Here is a 24,512-nt window from a genome sequence, read left to right on the forward strand (position 1 = left end):
TCGCGGACCCCAATCAGCTTCCTCTTCCGCCCCTCTATCTTCCCATTGTGTAGCGGAAGCTAAAATCGTTCCCTTCCTTAGCGTTACCTCTCCTTCGTTGAAGTTAGCTACTTGAACAATTACTTCACGGTTTTCATTCACTCTTGACATGCTTCTAGTCACTACACAGCCCTCCAGATCCTCAAAGTTTGGTTCGATAAGGATATCAGCGCCGATAGGGATTTGTAGGTCAGGTACATTGACACTAATTAGTTTTTCACATCTACCCGGCAATATTTCTGTCTCTATTGACCGGATTAAAAACCCCGTGTCACTCCGCTTTCGGATTTCTTTCATTATTCCTACATTCGCTTGTTCCCCGTGGTTGCCCCTCAAACCCCAGGTCTCATTCCCTACGGAGAGTGTTCCCTGTTTAATGTTTATACAGCAACCTAACTTTTCTAGGAAATCTAAACCTAATATCCCCTCGTAATCCCCTAGTTCACTCACAACTTGCATGAAACACTTATATTGAACACCGTTTACAAAAAATTCAATAACCTTTTCCCCAAAACTTTTCACCACATCACCAGTAATGCCCCTCACGCGATAAGGGGACCGTTTAATACCCTCATTCCCACACACATCACTGCACACGAGGGATACCTGAGCGCCGGTGTCACACAGGAACCTGGCCGTTCTTCCCCCGATGCTCACCACCGCCACCAAATCCATAGGTCCGCCTCTTTTCTCCACCCTCGGAAGGAAGACATCTAGTAGGGGCCGGAATTGGCGGCGTTGCCGGCCCCGCCGTCGTTTAACTCCGTAGTCTGCTGCCTCCGTCTGCATTCCCGGGCGATGTGGCCCTCACCTCCACAGTTGAAGCAGCGCCTCCGATTTCGGCACTCCCTCGCCATGTGCCCCATCTCGCCACAGTTAAAGCATTTACCTTCCCTTGGAGCCCGGAAGACATGGCGGCTCGCAGGCTCCTCTCTCAAGGGGCGCCTCTCCACCTCCTCGATCCTAATGGCGGCCTCGACCGCCTCGTCAAAATTTTGAGGCGACGTCAGCCGGCACTGTCTGCCCACTTCCCCTGAGAGACCATTAAGGAAGGCGTCAAGGGCGCGCTGATCTGCCTCATAGCGCGTCGCGGCGGCATGCTCCGCGGGCCCGGCCACGTCATACGTCTGGCTGTTGATTTTTCGCACCCTGTCTGCGAAGGCTTCCAAGTCTTCTCCAGCGCCCCTTCTTATGTTGGCTAACAGCTCCCGAAAAAAACGGGTACTCCGTTTCGTTCGGTACCGCTGCAAGAGCTGCGCTTTTAGTTCCTCGAACGTCGCGGCCCCTCGGCACTCTTCCTTGCTATGATAAAATTCGGCCGCTTCCCCGTTCAACTTCAGGATCGTTGCATTCAGTTTGTCGGCGTCAGAGAGGCCCCCCAAATCGGCTGCGCGTTCCACTTTGTCTAAAAAGGCCGTTACGGACTCTTCCGGTCTTCCCGAGAACGCTTCAGTCGCCGAAAGCAAGCCGAAGTTTTTCGGCCCGCCTTCCTCCCCAGCAGCTGTCCCCGTCCGCCGAAGTCTCTCGTTATCCGCTTCGAGCTCGCGTAATTTCTTGCTCATCTCTGTGATGGCCTGCTGCAAATCCATCTCCTGGCCTCCCAGGCTCACTCTCGCCGCCATCGTAGTCAATGAGTCCTTCCAAAAATATGCCAATTATCCCACTTCTTGACACCAGTGTAAGACCCCCGATGCTCTAAGGGGTGCCGCCGATCAATTGGCAGGGATTTTTGAAAGGAAACTCATAGACTACGGAGAGATGATTTTATTGTTGTACTCGTTTACATTACGCCACCACGCGTCCGACTACTCACGACTGCGTCTCCACAGCCCGCCTTCGCTGACCTCCCCTCCTCCTCCTTCTCCCTCCTCAGCCATCGTGTTTCTTTCACCAAGCTCTGCAGTTTCCCACGGGAGGTTGGAGCAGCCACTGGATACGCGGAGGTAAAGCGATCCGACCCTTCGCAAAGGCAGAAACTTGGGAAGGAATATGAAAGAGAGTGTAGGTGATGGGTTGAGGCGTGAAAAGGGTGGGAACGGAAGTGACTCTGCTGTTTCTGTCTCTTACATTATCAAATAATCACTTTTAGCACCCGAAGCAATTGTAACGTCGTAGGTAACGAATTCAATATTTCTCAGAGAAAAATGTTTGCTTTCCAACTGCTTTGAAACAAAATGTGCCATGGAACTGCTGTGGAACTCATTTCTACCAAAAATTGGAAATATGAAAACGCTTGCAACTCAACTAACATCATCATCAACTTTCGAACTCCTTTGTACAGTGTGTGTTCGTTTGGAACTGCTTTCTACATTTTTGGAACTCCTTTTGAACGATTCGACAGGATTTCCAGACGTCATCATTCGTATTGTAACTGCTGTGTACTGCAGAGGCGCCGACTCCATTGGGCTTGAGGGGGCCCGAGCCCCCTCAATAATTCGATATGGGTGTGAGTAAAAAAGCGTCAGGCTTGTCGATTTTCCCCGGAGTATCCAGATATCAAGATTAGAGTTCTCAGTGTTCTAATGTTGATCATATGACTCTTCTAAAATGCTTAAAAAACTTAAAACTCACTACTTATAAAATTTTCCGGGGAAAGATTCCCGGTTTGGGCCCCCCCAATATTTTTTGTAAGTCGGCGTCCCTGGTGTACTGAGAAGATTCATGTGTAGCTGCTTTCAATACGTTTGCAATTCTTTGTGAACGAATCCATGCGATTTATAGACCTCATCATTTGTTTTGGAACTGTCTTCTACGCGCCAACATACCATGGTTCAGTCTGATTCGTTTGGTCGAGAAGACGAAAATTCTTTAATGTATGCAATAAAAATTCATAAGTGGTTCAAGAAATAATCGCAAGTCAGTTAATAGAAACGGAACTCCCAAATATTCACTCGAATGAGTATAAAAATTATTCTATATTCCTTGCTGCTTAAATCGTATTTTTGGGTCCGTTTTGAAATGCGACAAGATTATCTTCACTACGTACCGAGAATCTTGGTTCCGTATAATAAAGGTATTCTTCAGGTAAAGGCGACTTCATGGCGCACGCGTCGTTAATAAATGCGTTTTTTGGCGTTTCCAAGTAGATTATTTTTGTAAAAACATCAAATGTCTATGCTTTCAAAGTATATTTCGCACATAAATATTGAATTTTACGGCATTTTTTGCAACTTTTTTTTGCTTTCGTTCTTTAATATTTTCGGAAAAGTAGTATTTTGCATCGATTAATATACATAAAACATACCGGTCGATGTATTGTCTTCCCGATCCCCAGGAAATGGTTTATGTCCATATTTTAGGACTGAATTTTTTCGCCAAAAATGAATCCCTCCTTCGAAAATATGTTTCAATGTCGCGGTAGACAAGTTCCCCGGAAAGGCCTTTTTTTGCATTTTCCATTGGATTTTCAGATATTTAACATAACGAATTTCAAGAAAAATTATCCAGAAACGAAGGCATTTCACTCAAAAATGGACACTGAATGATCCACGTCAACCACGTAAGATCGGAATTAAGCTCTCGAAAAGGACTTTCTTGACCACCAAAGCCACCTACCCCTCACTCCGCCTAGTGACTACATCAAACTTGTGTCAAGTTTGACAAGCTTGTATGACCTTTACTGGTGACGGATGCTTTGAAAAGCAATGGAGCTACTGCGAAATGATGGCACTGCGACACTTTAATTCGCAATATTCATTTTGCCTAAATTTTCATAACAGACCACCATAAACTTCAAGAAAATTGAATACGCCATCTTGAACGGCTACGAAGCAGTTTGCATGGTGTACAAATGAGTTCCAAAACGGGTGACCGACTGGTACAAATCAGTTCCAATGTTAATTCCAAATGAGTTCCAAAGGTTGAAAATTAGTTCCGTAGCAGTTTCCAATGGAAATCCAAAGCAGTTCAAAATCTGTAACATATGAGTTAGAAAGATGTACAAATGAGATGATGACATGGTAGGACGCTATGACGTCATGAACTGCCGTGTACTGTGTTTCAATTTTCACAGCAGTTCGAAAGCACATACTAATCAGAGTGGTTACAAATCAGATAGATGACAGTTCCAATTAATGACTTACACAGCAGACATTTTTCCCTGAGTTATCAGGTGGAGCGTTTATTTCATTCCATTTTGTAACTCACCGGTGAAAGGTAAGAACTGTTTATCCTTCTATCTCTGCGATTACTGCACCCGTAAGCCGATCAGTAAACCATCTGCGAATGAAAATTTAACATAGCATACATCTGCTTAACGGTATGTTTCCCGATAAAGGTAATAATTTCCAGAAACATAGACACACAAGAAAGTATTTACGTACCTTTATGTGATCTCTGCAGCCACTGGTTTCAGAAAAACTTATTATTTTCTTCAGGGGCGCAGCGAAGAATTAAGGCGAGGGGGTGGGTTTAGGCAAAAATAATACTTAGGGGTGTTGGGGTATTGCATACCCGCAAGGGTAAGCGGGCGTTGCGGGGGCTCTCCTTTAGAAAAATTCTAAGAATAATGGATCAAAATGGCGAGTTGCCTTCTGATTAATCCTAACACTATTCTATAAGAACAGTAAGAGAATTCAATAAGAACCCCCAACACCCCCCCCTCGCTGCGCCATTGATTTTCTTAACATGCAGCCTTATGGCAAATTGACGAAGCAGAGACCGGTATGATGGCTAAATGCACAAATGCTAAGAGGGGAAGATGTTTACAGTTTACTGATTTTCAAACTTCATGTTGTTTACTTTCTGTACCACCCGCAAAATAATGGAATCGCTTTTTGACATTTTTATAGAAGTTTTGAAAATTTATTTTCGATTTTTATGAAACAATTGGTTTCCCAGCCGTATTTTCGGAAAACCACAAACTCCTGTTTTGCAGCAAAATCTACGTAAAGATCGCAAAAATCATCTCTCCAAAACTACTTCACCGGTAAAACTCAAAGACGCCGCAGATATGCAATACCTAAATTATTTGAGGAACAGTTCTTGGTTTTTGTTTGAGTCTACCATGAATATTACTACGTTTCCAAAGTAACGCCGAAATAGGTTGATTTGATTCTTTTCGTCAAGTCATGGAGCGGAAGGGTTAGCTGATCTCAATGCGGGGGTTGAGGGAAAGAGGTTCTCACAGTCCATTTTAAAAGTTAAGGGTGTCTCTAAACAGCGCCATCTGCCGTGGCTCCAATCATAGGTGGATCTAGGGGGGCACGTGTCCCCCAGTCCCTTAAAAATTTGGCAAGATTTTTAATACGGCCCCGTTATGATTGCGTTCATTTTGTATCATGGGGTATCCTTGTGCCCCCCCCCCCCAGAACAAAATCCTGGATACAGCCTTGCTTGTGCCCCACCCCCCCCCCTCCCCAGAAAGAAATCCTGGATCCACTCCTGGCTCCAATTATGCCTCCCGTGATGTCAATTATACTTCAGATGTGGAGGCTATGGGGTGATTAACTCCCAACCTCATGTCCTCCATAATGAGCATTTCTAAAACACTAAAAATGTGAATACTTCATAAGACACAAATAATTAGAAGGATGGATATTCCAACCTGGTTGTCACGGAGATATCTACGGATGAATAGAAAGAAGATATTTATGGTGGTGGGAATATTTCTGTTAGCAAAAGGGAGCGTAAAGGGAAAATATAATGGAATATCTTATCAAGCAGGGGATATTTAGGCACTATACATAGCAAAATAGACACTTGTAACATTTCTTTTTGCTCCTTTCCATCAGCAACGAATCTTAAATGGCTTAACCTGGAGTCAGGTTTTCCAGGGGTCAAATGAACAAAACTTGATACACATCATGTATGTGCAGACGCCGCCACCATTGCTGAGTGTGACATATTGCTACAACATACAATTTCCTCATGTAATTTCTTGAACCTTAGTGAAGTGTTTACCCGTATTGCACCTTAAAATCTTTGAGCAATGGAATATCTCTACATCACTAGGTACATAATTCATAAAAGTCACCCTAATGAAGCTGTTACAATGAATAGCTCTCTTGCTTCCAGTGTGAAGATTAGGACAGAAGATAGGGGTATTGGCAATTACATTAGATATGTGAGAAAGTGTGCCAAATAACCGCCAATAACTGATTTCCCTTCGATTGTCACATATGCTTTGATAAGTGATTGACAATGGAGAAGGTCGGAGTGCTCCATGTCAGTTGACAATCACCCGAGTAATAAATGTCCGGCTAGGTCCCAGTAATATAGGTTATGTCAATGGCTAAGTTCTAACAATAGGTACATATCTCAAAATTTGGCCGGCTTGAGTTAATACTGCTAATACTGTTAATAAAAATAAAATTCAAGCAAAGAAACAACTCTTTGTATGCTTCTTTTTTCAGTTGTATGTATTTTTGGTTTATAATTTCAATTAAAGTTATATAAAATTTAAAAAATGAATCATTTATTCGCTCACCAGAAAAGTCGTTATTTTTTAAATATGTGTTGTTAGAACTTAGCCATTGATATAAGTTGTCCATTGTTACACAGTTTATAGTTATCCATGATGCCTAGAGCAGGGACGCAGCTAGAAATTATGGCTAGGGGGGGTTTCAGGTTCAACTAATACTAATAATAACAACAACTAGGGGGTCTTGGGGTATTGCATATCCACCAGGGTAAGCAGGAGGTGCGGAGGCCCTCCGCCTGAAAAATTAAGATAAACGGCTCAGAATGGTGATTTATACGGCCTTCTGAGGGATATTTTATTCATCCTCACACTTTTCTATAAGCAATATTAATCCATTTAAGTGAAATAGATTTGACTTAAAAATTTCCATGAGCTCTGGAGGGGGTTTTATCCCCCAAAAGCCCCCCTTGCTGCGCCACTGGCCTAGAGGGTCAATGAAGTGGCAGCTAAAGTGACACAAATGATACAGAAGCATTTCCCAGATGATAACAGTAAAATAAGAGAATACATATGTATCTGAATATTTCAGCCAAAAGGGCTAATTTACAAAGTTGCAGCTGAACACAGTAAGTTGCAGAGAAAAATTGAATGACATGATCCCTTTTTGTTGCTTTCAAGAAGGCAGTTTACAATTACTGCCTAAGAATTTTGGTATCAATTGAATGAAAATATATTCCAGCCACTTATATGTCAGTGACCCATTTTTTTTGCACTCTAGAATTCTTGAATTTTATTTGTTACAGCAGATAAAAATGAATAATTAGAGACTTTTAAGGATTAATTAACTTTAAAACTAATAATAATAAATTTTTTTCATAGAATTTGGGAGGGGAGGTCATGAGCCCTGAAACACTCCACCCCATAAATATACCCCTGTAATAAACACATGTGCGCCTTCTGCATATGACTGTGTGCTCTGGGGAAAAAAAGGACCACAACAGTTTGTGCCGCCACCATCGCTTCGCACAAGATGGGTTTTTTTCTATTGGTATATAATCCTTGGAATGAGACGAGGGATTTTCAAATAAAGTCTTTTTTCAGCCACCAAGGTTGTGACGGTGAACTTGCCTGCCTCTCACCAAGGCTCAAACATATTTCCTAATGCTCACCACAACGTTGGCATCTTCGATATCCTTAGCAGTTGTGCCTTTTTCCTTTTTCCCGATATCTCCCTCTTGTGGCATTACGTCTTTAAATCTTCCAGATTGAGAACATAAGCCCCAGACACAGGGAACTTCCATCGTCTGTCACTTAGCTGGTTGAGGGAAAGACTCCACAAACAAGAATTATCAGCACTCAAAGAAACAATTGTCACAAAATTACGAGTCATTTTCAATCAATATGTATTAGAAGTAGTAATATTAAAAATCAGAATTTTTACAGAAAACAACGATTATAACTAAAAATCTCATAGGAAACATTACCAAAGAGTAAATATAAGCTGTATGATTTTGCAGAAATCACCCATCTCAGCCGAGCCATCTATCCACCGCCAGTGCCGAAGCAAGAGAGAGTTTGCCGAAACGTGTCAGGGTGGAGGGGAGTGAATTTGCAATGGAGTGGAGGGGTAATTGGGCGATGTTCAACTAAGCTGCATCGGTGTAAATCTGCCGGTAGGCGCCCCTGTTGACTGGCACCACTGCAAAACGTCCGTCATCCAAGCCGGGGTTGGGGGAGAACCACGTACCGCCGGGTTTTCTCTCCTATATCGCCTGGGTTGGAGACATAGCCAAGTGGTGTGATAGCTGCTAGAGGCAAGTCGTTGGAATTCAAGGAGGGGAGAGACATAGTGGGATTAGGTGTTGGAGGGAGAGAGAATTGTGATAGGACAAGTGGAGTACTTCTCACTCCAAACTGCATTCTTATGCCTCAGCACCCACTTCCCCTTGATTGCCAAGGAGTAGGTATTCCTCCGCCGTACTATCTATATAAGTCTTGATCTCCAGGTGGTTTGGCGTCGGAGGGCTAGCGTCGGAGGGCTGCGTCGTAGGGTAGCGTCGAAGAACAGAGTCCGGAGACAAGACTTCCGAGACTTAAGAGTCTCCGAGCATCCGAGAAGTTCTGCGGATAAGTTCGGAGGAATTCGGAGGAATTTCTGGGGGGGGTACCAGAAATTTTTGGGGGGTACACTAAAAAAATGCCACACTCTAATCCTCATTTCCTTTTCTTCTTCGCACCTTCTCTGGCCCTTGTTCTAAAATTCACTTAAAGCCCGTCTCCACTTTCTCATTTTCTCGTCTCAGAAAATTGGTGGCATAAATATTTGCCAGACGTAATCTGCAAGACAGCAATGGCAAGGAGCCTAACTATGGATACCTAGTTGTTGAAAGATGCACATGCGCAAACGCTCGATAAACAGTTGCACACACACACAAAGCATTTCCATTGAGAAATAAGGTCAAAAAAGAGCTCCAAAGCCAAGGCTGCAAAGGGGACGAGGAACAGGTGAAAGGACGCAAAAGGCAAACGCCCCAATGTGTGTGCGTTTGAGAGGGTGTGTGTGTGCCCCGTTGAGAGGCTGGTCCATGCAATCAAATGCAAAATCCTCTTCCCGCACACCAACGCAGTGATAATTTTCTGCAAGGTGGAAAAGCATTCTGAGATATGTATAGGTAATTCAGCCATTTGAGCCTTTTCTTTCCTCATAGCTTCTTTGAGGCCTCTATGGCTCAACTCCCCCGTTTTCCATTGGAATGGTGATTGAAGGCATGCGGCAGCACCCCAAGAATAAAAGGCCTGCATTGAAGACCATGATGGTGAGGAGGAAAAATAAGACCAGTGCATATATACTTTTGAACAGATTTTAATTAAGAGACTTATTAAAAAAAAAAAAAAAAAGAACTTTGTGCTTTCACATATCGCTTTCACAAAGTTATGCCTCAAACGATCATTTTAAGAGACTTAATTGAAACTGAAGGCATGAGCTAAGCTCAGTAACTAACAAATGGAACTGCAATAAAGATATAAAATATAACAAGGCATGCATTTTAAAAATTTTTAATGATCATTGAAATTTATTCCTCAGTTTTCCATGGTAACTGAAAAAAAATGAAAGATAGAACAAAAACTTACTATCCATCACGACTTCTTCCAGAAGTTGAAAAATCACCAAAATACCGTATTTCCCGGACGCACTTTTTTTACTCCAAAATGTGCTTTAAAATCAGCCTGCGTCTTATGCGCTAATGGTATGCCGGTATAAATTCGTCCTATAATAACCAAGCTGATGCGATATCAGACACTGAAAATAGTTCAATTCATTACAATGTCATTAATAACACTTTTATGAGCAAGTACATAGTAAGGAAAATACCACAAGTTCTAATTTGGTTCATGCATTCATACATGTTCCGTGGTTCCGTTCCAGTCCACTTAACTGTTCTGGTTCCGCTCATCAGGGCTTAAGAGTGGTGTTCAGGGCATAATACATTTCTTTCTAATTATTCTTCATACCTCTTTTTACGCTCACAAACTAATAGCTGCAAGGACCCACCTCCGACTGAGAAGATGGCACAAGAATGGAGGAAGCAGAAGATGGATTTAGTGAATGCGGATAAGAGTAAGAAAAAACTTTACTTTCATGTTCTCTGAAATTGCCAAAGCTTGAGAATCATGTTAAGAACTGGATAATAAACCACAGGAAGAACGGGAATCATGGTTTCGACAAAAATGATTTTAATTGAAACGAGAAAATTAGCCGTAGATATGTCTATTGCTGATTTTTCTAGTACAACATCGTGGTGTGAAAGATTTATGAAGAGAAATTGTCTGTGCATGCATTCTAGAACTACAATAGCACAAAAACTGCCACCTGAATACAAAAGAAAGATTATCGAATTCCACAAAAATGATAAACTTGAGAAAAATGAAGTTTTTAGAGATAGGACAAATAGGAAATATGGATGAGTTTCCCTTGACGTTTGATGCACCATCAAATAGAACAGTGGACATTAAAGGTTCCCAGACGGTGATGATAATGACTTCAGGTAATGAAAAAATGCTCTATACTGTCATCCTTGCATGTTGTGCTGACAGTTCAAAACCCCTCCTTTGTTAATCTTTAAACTAAAAATGCTGCCTAAATTTACAATTCCACACCGAATTTATATTCACATTCATCTTAAAGGATGGATGGATGGAGAGGGTATGACACTGTGGTAGCGGAAGGTGTGTTCCAGGCGTCCAGGTGCATTTCTGAAGAAATTGTCTTCATTGGTGTGCAATCCATTCAAGGCCCACATAACGGAGTCAGCTAAAGTCCTTGCTACTGAACTGAAGACACATCTTGCTATGATTCCTGGTGGATTGACTTCTCAACTGCAGCCTTTGCATGTTTCAGTCAATGAGCCATTCAAGGGATTTACGCATGAAGAATGGATAAAGTGGATTGAGGCACCAAATAATGATGTCACCCTGACGGCAAGAATGAAACAGCCGTCAATTTCTAGTGTTTCTGAGTTGGTGAAAAACTCCTGGCAGAAAGTTAAAAGTGAGACAGTCATAAAGCCTTTAAAAAGCGTGGAATTAGCAATGCGCCGGATGGAAGTGATGATGACATTTTGTACGAGGAAAGTAACGAATCCCGAACTACACTTATGATTTTAGCAGCAGTGATGAGGAATTTTTGGGATTCTCTGATGAATAAACTAACATATTTGCCAATTTTTTTATGTTAAAGTTCTGTGTTTGTAAAAAATGGTATCATTAAAATATTTACTTTGATTCTTTTCTGTATGGCCCAAGTATTTGAGTTTTTTCGTCAATTCTAACCTGAAAATGAAGGTGCGTCTTATACACCGTTGTCTTATAGGCCGGGAAATACGGTATGTATTATATTACAGGAGAACATATTACAAAAATAAAATACATGCTTCTCTAGCAGAGCTGGCACAGTTAACTTATATTTAAAAACTTGAAGAAACAGACATCTAGCAACATTCAGCGATGTATGATAGCTATATTGAACATTATGGTGGTTTGGACATATAACCACAATCATTTGAATATTGGACAGTAAATACAGTTTTTATCATAATTACAATTCTGATGAACATATTACACATCCACAGAACTATAGTAAGAAACCATATGGTACAATAGCAATCAGAAATAGAAAATTTGGCTTTCTGCATATCAATAAAAGTAAAATTACTTTTAATTTCAGCACTTCCAAAAATTTTAATTTATAAATTTGGATTATGCAAATAAAATTTGAATGGGTGTACTATCAACACATATCTCTACATGATCTAGGGCTAATATTTCTTTGAATATCATCTATCGTCTAATAATAATTTAATTAACACAGTCACATACGAGCTTAGGGCCATTTTGGTATTTACCACAAAGTTGTCGAATATAATTACTATGAAAAGAAAAAAAGAAATGCTACCTTTATCAAAAAATGCCGATGAGAAGAGGTACGAATGACGATCATCATGGATTTCACAACACCATTTATTTACAGAGGAACTCCACCTCACCAATTCACATGAAGAGTAATCCATTGCATAAAAGAACAATAGAGACATGGACCATTTTCACATGAAATCATCCGAATCGTAGCCACTAGCATCCTGGTTGGAAGTCATGTTTCCTGGATCCATCAATGTGCTGTAGCTTCTGCAATTGAAAATATTTCCTGCATTTAACAGTTTCCAATTCTTTGCAGTACACATATCATCTTAAAGAGGCCATAACATATTTTGAATACTGTCTTGGTTAAAATGAAGCGCTCCTGTGATTTATGCATTTTAGTCTTGCTAATTATGTACTGTCATAATTAGCACATCATTTTTATCATAATTATTTTGCTATTGTTTATAAAAATCTATATGTATGACTGACTTAAATTAACTACGCAATAATCGAATAACAAACTAAGGATACCCCAAAAATTAGCAGTTCTATCAATTTCATCAACTTTGAAACTTATTTTCAGCCAGAAGTTCAAAACCTAGAGCATTCATGCATACTTTACCAATTATTCCATTTATGTATTTTACATAAATATGAAACTATGTATGCAAGTGAAGTGATCTGGAAATGGAAGATTTCCATTTCCAAAAAATATGCCTAAATGAGTTGTTGTGTGTCATCTCTGAAGAATAGCCTGCTTGGACAAACTATGCATTGGGATTTGCACCTTTCACTTTCAAGAATGCCTAAACCTTCCTCTTCCTCTTTGTCGAAAACATCCTCGTTTCACCTTCCCTATAAGTACAACGGCATGGTCTCTCACTCACTTCACTCGGTCACTAGGTAGACTCGCCAGTGGTTAGTCACAATGTAGCCGTCAGTTGGAGTCAAAGTGAGGGCCGTGAGGACTAAGCGTCTCCACCCATGCCATCACCAGCATCTCCTCTCCCTCCTGAGACTTTAATACATAATATCCTAACTTTTGGCTATTCTAGATGCACAAGTCCATCCTTACTTAATGTCTTTTCATTGAACTGATATGGTAATTGGAATTTGACTTGGAAATAAACGTTGGCTTAAATACTTGAAATACTTGTGTGTGATAATTTGCTTCCTGACACCAAGCTCAAGAACACACACACACTTATAAAACGTGCAACCCGCGACTTTGGGGCCTGGGCCAAGACATTACACAAGGATATAAATAATTTTTAATTATATAGCAGTAAATAAAGTCAATTAGCCTATGCCATTCTATTAATACCAAGTAATCATGTGTTTTCAGGTCAGGGGTAAATTGCGAATTACCTAATAGTATCATTTTCCTATTAAATTTATAGTGACAGTATTAGCACAGGCACTGCAATCTCACAATAAAAGGATCCTAGCGTGGTTCAGGCCGCTGCGGGCCCAAACATTGCCTGCCACATGATCATCCACTCTCCCTCAACCCACTCACATTGTTAGGATGCTGCCGAGACCTCTAGAAAATGAAGCTGGGAGTGACCCACTGTCAGGTCACAGAAATACTTCAGCTCCAAAGAGAACGTGCTAAATATTAAACAGCAGTTTGGTGGCCCATCACACCACCTATGTAGTGCAATGTAGGCTTCCAATGTAATGACCTCATAGAAAGTGTAATGCACTACTGAGCCTCAATTTCAATTGCATAAAATACACTGTCCTAAATAATATAAAAAATACGTCCATGTAAGGGACAGCAGATCTTGGCAGGATACATGGAAATTCATGCAGCTTTATCAGTGAATTAAGAGGTCTCCAGAGCCAGGTGAGAGGGCCTCAGTGGCCTGCTTGCAGTATCTGGCTAACTGGTGGTGAAGTTGAGCACCCGGAACACGGCATCGTCAAGACTTGGACGATGCCACATTTTGGGTGCTGTGGTAGTGGTGACTATAACATGTATTATATATTACGCATAATTAGGGAGTCTTTGATGTTTAAACCCTAAATGCCATCATGTGTACCCAGTATGCGCGATTAAAATTTTGTATGCCACCACCATGTGTACTCAGTACACTTCCTGAACTCTGAATCTAAATATTATCCTCCGCCAGAAATTGCATTTTAAATTAAAACTAATTGATCTACTATACTAAAATTAAAAGTCCCTTGAGATCCATTTACACAGCGTTAAATATAATTCATTCAGCTGTCCGTTATCTACGTTGTACCAGAGAATGTGCTGTCGACTGTCCCAAAATTACAGAGTTGTGGCAGTTCTGCATTCCATTCTGATGCATATTTCACAATAGCACAGACACTGCTGGTAGTAAATTTCAGAATGCACCCTTCATCAATGCTAGCTGCTGTGTGGGTGCTTCCATCTGTACAAATATCCATCGATATATATATATATGAAGCGGATAGACTGATGGGGGAGGATTCTGGAAATGAACTTCTTTGTACAGGCCATGACAAAGCAAACAGGCTCTCCCCATTTCTACAGCTCCATCTTCTAGAATATGTCTTCACAGCAAGGCACTCGCGCCTCAACAGCAAAGAATCGATGCAATATGCTATACATAGCTGTGTCTTCTTTGTTTTTAGAGATCTTTGTTGTTCACTACTGCCTTAAAATCCGACAATCATTTTTTACAAAAAGTAATAGAGAGAAGGTATTTAAATGGCCTTGGAATAACCGACTAATTCAGAGAAAATTCTTGGTTACAATACTTTAAGAATAACATGGTGTCATTCACTTTGACCCAGAATTGCAATTCACAAAAAGACTTTGCAGAATGTAGAAGGGAAAGGCAAGTTCATTATTACTTGTCACCAAGCCTAAGATTGGTTTAACACGGCTTTCCAATCAATTCTCCTGAAGGCTACTCTCTTCACACCTGCATACCGTATATCTCCGAATATAGTCCCCCCTTTTTTTCCAAAAATGGCCGCGGAAAAGTAAGGGGGGGGACTATAATCGAGTATAATCCAGTTTAGCATACTAAAGGTGACCATAAAGTAATAAATAACGGCATAATGGCTAATGTTCTCGTAGTCTTTCTATTTGAGTATATTTATGAGGATTATAATCGGAGATATTAGTAAATACTGCCACGTTTTACCGGAAATTAAGACAATTTTTACCACAAATGTTGTACAGATACGATTATTCCAATTCAAATAGCATATCGAACATGCGTTTTCACGGAATCCATCGGGTAGCCGCTAATTTTTCTTGGAAAAGTATTGTTAGAATAATTCAATCGACACTGATCACTTAATGACGCAAAACAGTAAATAATTAAAATGAAAACTAAACACACACTATCATTACATTAATCGAACACTAGATTTGAATCAATAGTATATGTACCCGTCGCTCATTTAATAACTACACGATTTAAATAATTGCGAAAAATAAACAGATAAAGTGAACCTTTCGTGACGATTTAGCATTTCATTGCGTCCGTAGCTACTACGGTAGACTCTCGTTATTACGAAGTTCACGGGACCGAAAAACCGGAGGTTCGTAATAACGAAGTTCGTATGAACGTTTCTTTTAGGAATCGTCGAAAAAAAACAGTATATAATAAACGAGTTTAAATTACGTGAAAATACATATAATTAGGAAAATACGTTTCAGTTTCTCGATAGAAGAATGCGGTATGATGCAATCTGTGGGTTGATATCTTCCCGAACGCAGTCAGTCCGATATACGAACTAGATGCGTCCCAAGACCTTGTTCCTAAGTTGACAAACCTACAGTCCGGCCGCCGAGAGTGTTTGGGTGGATCAGGCTTATTTCAATACTCCTTACGCATTTGACGTTGTATGACTAGGCAAGGGTGTATTAGGTGCGTTTGGGGGACAGCGATTGGCTGTAAACCGTGCTGGCCCAGGGTTATCTGCCCCTTTTATTGTGCCGTCATCGGACAAATCTCGCCGGCCGGACTGTATGCAAGGAATAGAGAAGTGCTGTTATCCTTCTGAATGCAACACTGCATTACACGTATGCGCTAAATCCCGAAATTTGACAATTTTGAATGCTCGTACCTCCGAAAATTCGTAAATAGAATGTGCGTTAGAAGACTATACGTCCAATTTACAAGCGGTTATGAGTGGGTCACAATGACTCCACAGGAATGAAGCTTACTATATAATGTTGAGTATAAACTGAATACAGAACCATAACTGACGCTCTTGAGCACAGAACACGAGAAGAACTTAAACGAGGCGCGATTATTAAAACTTATCGTAGTGAATTTCCACCAAAATACCGTTGCTTATGTGTGGAACTTCGTAATAAAGTTCATTTTGTAATCGCTGGGACCGGGATTAAGGTTCGTAATTTCGTAAAAACGAAAATTTCGTGATAACGTTTCTTTTACTATAGCTTGTATAGGCCTTTTCGTCGGGACCAACGAGTTGCTTCGTAATAACGAGAACTTCGTAATAACGTTGTTCGTATTAACGAGAGTCTACTGTATACGTCCATGTGCCCGTGCGGTTCGTGTTTACAACCACTTCCTTTACCGCCTTCGCTGGACAAGAATGCGCAATAGGTGATGCATTTGTTTCTGAAAAGGCGCAATAATCGACGACTTTAAACCAGAAGCGCCGGCATTACTGCATTTGATGGAAATACAGCGACTCAGCATCGAAAGTGTAATCAATTTATTGAGGAATATCTTCAATTCGTCAGGGTAAATAGGATCGATAAATTACGTCGCATAACGTTTCGCAATTATTTCCGCGATATTTTCTTTATTAAAAATAATTTTACGTTCAACAGTGCGGTGATGGATCAAGTAGAAAGATGAGGATCAATCCTGCCGCAGATTAGAGGCCTTCAAAGACGGAGTTTCGATGCCAATTTAAAAATAGCCGTTGCAGAATACGCCGTAAATCATAGTATTTACAGCGCTTGCAAAGCGCTAATACATCGCGGAAGTCTTTTCGGGGGTCTCGATGCGGCAGATTCAAAGAATTAGAGGAAAATATCGTCGAATTTGTGCGCAAATGCAGAGCAGAAGCTCTTTGTGTAACCTATGCAATGATTCGCGACGAGGCATTGAAAATTGATATAATTTTTTTTTTTAGTTTTAATGTTTGTTGAAAAAGTTTATTTCTTAATTTTATTACTTTGATATTTGTAAGTCCTGTAGTTTAATTGTTTTGCTTAGCAGGCATTTGATAGCAATATTTTTATAATATTTATAATTTATTTAACACAATTTTATTTAGATTTCCTAAATTCTTCAGGTCACTTGGATTTGTGATGACTTGATGGGTGTGTTACACTGGATCTAAGGAAGTTTCAGGGCCAAATGCAATACTGTTTATGGGCTTTAAGTTAAAGCTTATATATTGACATTGTCTGTAGTCATTTGGAAATCAAAAATATTAATAATTTGTGAAGGTTTAAAAAATACAATAGCCTTGGATACTTAAAAAAATTTCTCATTTCTTCATTACATCTGGTTAAGGAACTATAAATTACTGATACATGCAATGGATCACAACATGTTTTAGGTATAGTTATTTTGTTGTGATGGAAAATATGTGAACAGATTTGTTCTTAATCTTCACAGAAAATAATAGTTTTTATCGAATCTAGAATCTTAACTTGCTAACCACAGAAAAATTGACTTCCTTTACATTTTAAAATTTTTCCCAAAACTGAGGTCTCAAAATTGGGGGGGGGACTATATTCGGGGGGGGACTATATTCGGAGATATACGGTATTTGTTCTCTTAGCATGCAGAGGGTAAGAAGTAGTCAAGACGATTTTTTTGAGCTAGGAAGTTGAAACTTCGCAAATATATTCTTCAATAAATTGTGCATGGCTTGCCTGATTTATTTATTCCTGTGCCCTCATATTAAAAATATATTTAATGTCAAAGTTGAACAAATTTAGCTAAAAATTACCACCCTCGATCTTTTTCTGAAAATTTCCAATTTTATACTCTTACAGTGCTTTCATGATTAGCTTCATTGACAAAACTGTTTTACCATGTTAATGAACACTTCTTTCTCTTTCATTCGGAGGTTTTTCAAAGATTTCATTTTATTATCAAACAAAGACAGTTTTTTTAAATAAACGTAGAGAAAATGCAGATACCACTGCTGACTTCCGGCAAGTGATTTATACCAACCCTTTCTATAAAGCTTTTACATTGTGAATCTGAAGTAAAATTCCACTCACACTTGCAGCCCCTAATTTTACATTGTTTTTACGAGCGTGAGGTTGACTCTGGATCATGCCGGGGACGGTACGGTGACACAGCAAGCGTGTGGATGCGACATAGTCAAATTCTCTAGTCTATCTTGATAATTGATACAATAGAGATAGAAAATAGTCACCATTTAGTAAATTTAATACAAATTGCTATGAATGGCACTTATTATGTAGTCGCAGGGAACTGCGAGAGGTGTACTGAAAGAGTTACACATTTCTTTGAGTGCATTCTATACCTGTACTACCACAGAGAATGGACTTACAACGTGCACTTAGCATAGGGAAACGTGCTTCTGAATGTTGAAATCAAAAACAAACTCTCAAAAAAAAACCTCTAGGCACATGCTGTAAGCTGGTATTGCATGGCCTCCACTCCCCAGGCATCTGTTCATATTTTAAGGCCTGCCGACAAGGGTCGTTTTATGGCACTATTGTACCCCCAAAACTGCCACGAAATAGCAAGCGGCTGAATGGCGCGGTAAAAATATTTGAGAAAATAAAAAATTCATAACTCCTTTCATACTCAAGATAAAGTTATGACGTTTTCACCAAAAATACATTTATAGTTTTCTTCAAATTTCATATGCAGTACAGTGGAACTTGGTTAGTACGTTCCTCCTTAGTACGTTTTCCTCCTTAGTACGACGATTTCTCTCGGTCCCGGTACCATAGGAACAAAATATAGGCAAAAGTATTTGGTTAGTACGTTTGAAAAAATTGTGCTTTCCTGGTTAATACGCTCAATTGCTAGCCGTGACGCAACCCGCAATTCGTTCTCCAGTATCTTCTTCAGGGTCGTAAAGCTCCGAATTCATGATTGAATTTATTATTACTAGCCATTAACATTCTTGCATTCATTCTACATATCTTTCTTCGACCGTGATTTATCCAAATGCATTTCTCAATTCTTATGACGTGATGAATTTATCAGGAATGTCTGACTATGCAAAACTGCAGCCAATGAGAAGCCCCAATTTTCCCCACCCCGAGCTCCTCACCTTCTGTTGCCTCTGGAGTGCCCACTGCGCACAAATTTCACGAGTGGGCAATTGTTGCTATTGCACGAGTTATCATGATGAAGAAATGAGTCTTATCCAAATCCCACTTTATCTAAAGCAGTACTGCACGACGTCAATGATACGGAGTACGTGCGTATTTGACTACTGCTGCGGGAGCAGACGATGCTCTGGATCTCCACGCGAAGCTTAGATTAAAAATACTTGATCTCGGCACGAAAGCAGACGACATTAAACAAATTTTTAAAGTAAATTTCAACTGTATAATATAAAATCTTCTTGTAAATACGTCGTAATCTAATAATCTTGCGTGTTATTATTCGATATATAGATCGATATAACAATCGATATGGCTTTATTCCAGAAGCGAATGTGTACGGCTGTTGCCATAATTTAAGATTAATATAATTTTGTCCAATTTTTATGTTTAAAAACAACCCGTTGACATACTCAGGGATGTTGTTATATTCTCCGAGTATGCTGTGACAAAAAAGAAATGACTTAGCTTTACTTGTCCTCTTTCTATAAATACAAGTAGGATAAATCACGGGAGAAAGAAGCCGTTTTCATGTAATTGTCTTCGGGAAATCTATGAAACATTGTGATTTTATTCACATGGTATTGTTTTTCAATGTAGCGCCCATTTTCTTTATTTTAAAGGTGAAAAGAGTTCAGGAAGGCGGTCCTACGAGAACTGCCGATAGTAATTGTAATTATGACGACTTTTCCACAGATTGCAATTACCCCGACTGCTATTTTTTACTTTCCTCGTTAGCACGTTTTCCTGGTTAGTACGTTCATTTTTTGTGGTCCCTTCAGAATCGTACTAAACAAGTTCCACTGTATATGTGGACCTATATTGTGAGATATGAAAGATAGCAGGCGATATTTTCATACCAGAGGAATGAGCAAATTCAAAAATCTTTCTCCCTTTATTTCTCTCTCCTTCGTTAACAGCGAGGCGAGGACGATTTTGAGGTGATGATCACGCAAGTTCAGAGTTTTTTACCCACCTGAAAAAAAGTGTCTAAGTAAGTAGTTATCACTTCAAAAATTGTCCTTGCCTAGTGAGAACTTTAATTACATCACTCCTTTCATCATCTGTGCTCCTCCCTTTACAATCAGTTGTATTTTTCGGCATGAGTCGACAGATTTTTGCACTCCTTCAAAAACTACACACTCGAGGGTTTTCTGGTTGCTAAAAAAAATAGCCGACAAAAATAGTAAAAAACACGCTTTGGACAAACGCAGACATAACGGCACTCACATTTCGACATTTTACTCTCTGTGTTTCCCAGGCCCTTTTTATTTCTTCTTGCGGTAACAATCAATGCTTGGATGTTCTATCCCAAAATACTTAAAGGGAGACCGACTGCCAAAAGATGCGTACAAATGAATGTTGCACTCCAGGCGTGGGCAAGCAAGATTTCGGGGTTCCATTCGATGCAAATTTCAAAATACATTATAAGCGTACTGCCTGCTAGGGGTACGAAAAATTAACCATTTTTTACTGTAATTATATAACATCTACTAAAATCTTAACATTTAAAGAACAAAATGGGTGATATTTCCAATAAAAACTGGATTTTATTCGTTTTGCATTCACCTTCAGAAACGATTTGAAGTCATTTATTCTTACGTTATGTATTTTAGAAAAATTAAGAACTAAATTATCCATGCTGTGCAACTAAAAATGCTTCCTTAGAAATTATTAATTATTCTTCTAATTGATAAATCACTAAGAATTGTTTTTAACAACTTTTTGAATCATTTCCGTTAGCATTACGTTTATTGATTTTTCCAATATAGAGGTGAGGTCTCACAGACAGCTAATCGAATTCAGTTAAAATTTACAGAAATAAGTAATATGAACATTAAATTTTAAGGGTCCTATGTCCTTATTATACAAAAATATGAAGCTAGCAAGAATTATAGATATTTTGAAGTAATAAAATTGAAAATATTCTATAATTTTAGAAATGCAGCAGTCTCTCAGATCGCACATCACAGGTTAAGGGATAAGTTTCAATGGTACCCTAACCCCTGAGTTTTTTTTTGACAAATAAAGAGTTTTCCATTTGCATTTGAGCTGTATTCAAAGTGGAACACAACTTTCTTCGTACATTTCTTAACTTGTTCATTTTTTGGTACTTTAAGAATGCCTTTGACAATTAGATTTATCTATGCGCATATCAACCAAAATGAGTCTTTTTTTCTTTTTTTGTTTTCAAGGCTGTGGAGACCTTACACCCACCATTGCATGCCTATTGAGGCAGCTTGGGGGGTTGCATATATATGTACACTGCAATACACATGTAGAGCTCATGCATAGATGGCATGCGTGGCAGATGATAGGACGCACCGTATCTTGGCCTCCTCCTCCCTGCGCCTCTCCTCCTCCTTCTCGCGCTCCCTCTTCTCGCGCTGCAACCGCCTCTCGCTCTCCCGCTCCTTGCGGTCTCGCTCCTCTCGCTCCCCACGAAGGTCCGGCTGCCGCTCCGTCTTCGTCTTGTTCAGCCGGTTCACTATCTCATTGCTCCTCTTGGCCACACGAATCTTCCTCACCTGCAACAACACACAGGATAGATAATTACCATTTTCGCTCATAACAAACAACTCCCTAAAATATGATTTCCTGCATTGGCTGCACAAAGTACATGCATACTTAATTACAGTGGAGGCCTCATATATGTATGACGAGTGTGGGATGTAGTAACAAGCCTGAATCAGAGAGATAGCCAAGGAACCATAGACTTGCATGAAAAATAAATTCATATCAGCATTATTGGCTCGATTCCTCACCTGCACCATTCATAAATACGACCGATTGACTTTGTTATCATGTGCTGCATCTCTGACATTTAATGCAGCTGAAACTACAATTTTTCCACCCACTTTGATGTTCAAATGTTTGTTATGCCCACATTCTGCAGGGCTTCTTCAGCAGTGGCTTTGAGTTTGTGGTGCACTTTAATATACAGAGTGTCCCATTTATCTTGACCACCCAAAATAACTTTTTATCCAGATGCAAATTCAAAAATGTGTCAAGCAAATGTTCATTAGCCGTCAGGGGGACATTAATTAGCATGATTGCCTTCCTTGTAGCTTTGTTATTTACAAAGATATGAACAGCGGTTTGTCTTTTTTAAATGGTACCCTATATTTTTTATTCGGCAATTCAACGGACGATGGTTGACTGAAAGACTGGTGTGCATTTTACTATGTTTTCATTTGTTCACTGTCAACATCAGCAAGTGGAGTAGTTCCAATACCCGCATACCTGCACTAAGCACTAGTGAGGCAGCCATTTTTCATAACACTGTGTTTATGTTAACAGTCCACTGTGCTACATTTTTGAATAAGCCTTCAGGAGAGGAAAAGTCTGTCTCATTTGCATTGTAAATACCATATCATCATCATTTAACAACAAACCTTACATTGGTTTGACACGGCTCTCCACTCAACGGGGAACTTGCATGAATTTTTTTATCTAACAGGAAGCGGACAGAAAATTATTTACTGCATTCAACAAAGAAATCTGAGTTTTCCTTTGCGAGATATTGAATGATAAATATAATGAATTTTAAAGCGTGCCGAAATCTCCATCCCCCCAGCCACTGCTGAAGATGCCTTGATGACGTCATCTGTGCCAAAAATCACCCGAAAGCAGTCCACCGCTGGGCTAAAAGCGCAGCAACACGGATATTTGAAGCATACCTACACAACCCAACAGTGAGCCCACCAATGGTTTTTAATTGATTAGGTCATCACTTAATGGCATACAGTTGATATTTCACTTCAATGATGAGAAATATGCAGGCAAGATTGATTAAATCCTGAAATTTCATCTTGCTTCAACAGTGCCCGCTCCATGCATCCACCCGACTCCCAATTAGCATTGCAATTAGCTAGCGAGATGAGTTCGAGGTATAAGTATAGTTTAACCCCTGGGTGTAGAATATTTCAATAGTTATGTAGCAAATTTTGCAATTCGAATGTTTAGTCAAAAATGCCCCCTCACCACCTTCCCCTCCCTTTCTTCCCCTCCCCTCTCCACATCTCAGAAACGCTTTGTGGAGTCGCACCGTGTGAGCAGACCCCAAAGTGTGCTTTGAGCGGTGAGGCAGCTCACCTGAAAGAGTGGAATTTTGCCCTCACTACTGCGTTGGACTCCCATGTTCATAAGGTTCATGGGGCAGGGGCTTGTGAGCCTGTTGAAACTGAAGTCTATTATACCCGATTCATTTAAAGAGGTGTTGGTAGATATTTCTTGAGGCTAATGCCAGCTATATCCACCAGTAAATCTTTACCGTTAGTACTTTCTGAAGAACTCTTGGAGACTACTGTGTCAAGTAATGTATGTTTTGACCTAAACATTAAAATTCATAGATGAAAATGGGATAAACAGAGTGGTACATGCTTAGAAAATGCACCGAAACATGGAATATCACCTTAAACCGGGAAAATTGAGGCATTCTTGCACAAATAAACTGATCATTATCCTCCAACATTACAAGTTTCTTTTACGTCGCGATTTGGCACCAATATATAATAAAATATATAATTTGTCAAAACAAATTCCATGAGGGTCATGGCATCAATTTTAGGTATACTATACAAACGAGTGGCAACATTATCATCCATTTTTCTGATAACTGAAATATACGAGGTAAAAAGATTGTATTTCATCATCCTGATGCGGCATTTATGATATTCCAGGTAATAATTGTAGGTAGGGGCACCGAATTTTTGCAAACAGCGAAATTTCCAAGGTTGCATGAAGTTCACTTGGATCCACGAAATTTAGGGTTTAAGCACTTTTTCTGCGAATTTGGAACGATATTTTCCACCATTGCCGGTAAAAAAAAAAACCGTTACTTTATGTTTTCTTTTAAAACCAGTATCAAGAACCGACCGCATAAAGTCAGTGCTTTGGAACCGGCTCGGAACTGTTGCGAGGATTTGAATTTGGCACCCAAATCCGAAATAGTTCGCAGCGTATTCAAGACCAAAAAGTAAAAAACAAAAGATTTGAAAACACATATATTACTTTCCGATTGCATGGCGTCAATGTTTTTTTCTTTTGAGAGTTGCTCCCTAGCATGCGCATTTAAGGGGTCGTCAATTTGTCACTCTCGCCAACATTGTAACATTCTGTAGCCGCTGCCACATAGGCCGCTTTCAAACAAGCTGACCTTTCTTCTGCCGCTGGCCACAGCACGGTGACGTTCTTTCAACTTACTGTAGGTCTATGGATGTCTTCAAACGAGTTGCATCACATCGTTGCGTTGACGGCAAGGCGCCCATTTCAATCCGGCCCTGCGATACTCCGTCTACGGCAAGAAATATAGGCTATGCTACATTGAGGCCGCTTTCAGATGAAACGACTTTTCACCGTCCGCCGTTCACGTGAAAT

The 24,512-nt window shown here is 39.9% G+C and overlaps 1 protein-coding gene across 1 annotated transcript in view; it reads right to left on the minus strand.

Annotated features, from left to right (window-relative positions):
• Window positions 1-9,247: 9,247 nt before the first annotated feature.
• The window catches only part of LOC124169100 (coiled-coil domain-containing protein 25), a 37,661-nt gene continuing 22,396 nt past the window's right edge, over window positions 9,248-24,512 (minus strand). Inside the window, exons 5-6 of the mRNA XM_046547584.1 lie at window positions 21,459-21,661; window positions 9,248-12,082 (exon numbers count right to left, since the gene is read on the minus strand). Of these exons, the coding sequence (XP_046403540.1) occupies window positions 12,001-12,082; window positions 21,459-21,661 (285 nt within the window). The 3' untranslated portion in view covers window positions 9,248-12,000. The remainder of the gene's footprint in view (window positions 12,083-21,458; window positions 21,662-24,512) is intronic.

The sequence above is a fragment of the Ischnura elegans genome, chromosome 12 (assembly GCF_921293095.1).
Source record: "Ischnura elegans chromosome 12, ioIscEleg1.1, whole genome shotgun sequence".
Lineage (NCBI taxonomy): Eukaryota > Metazoa > Arthropoda > Insecta > Odonata > Coenagrionidae > Ischnura > Ischnura elegans.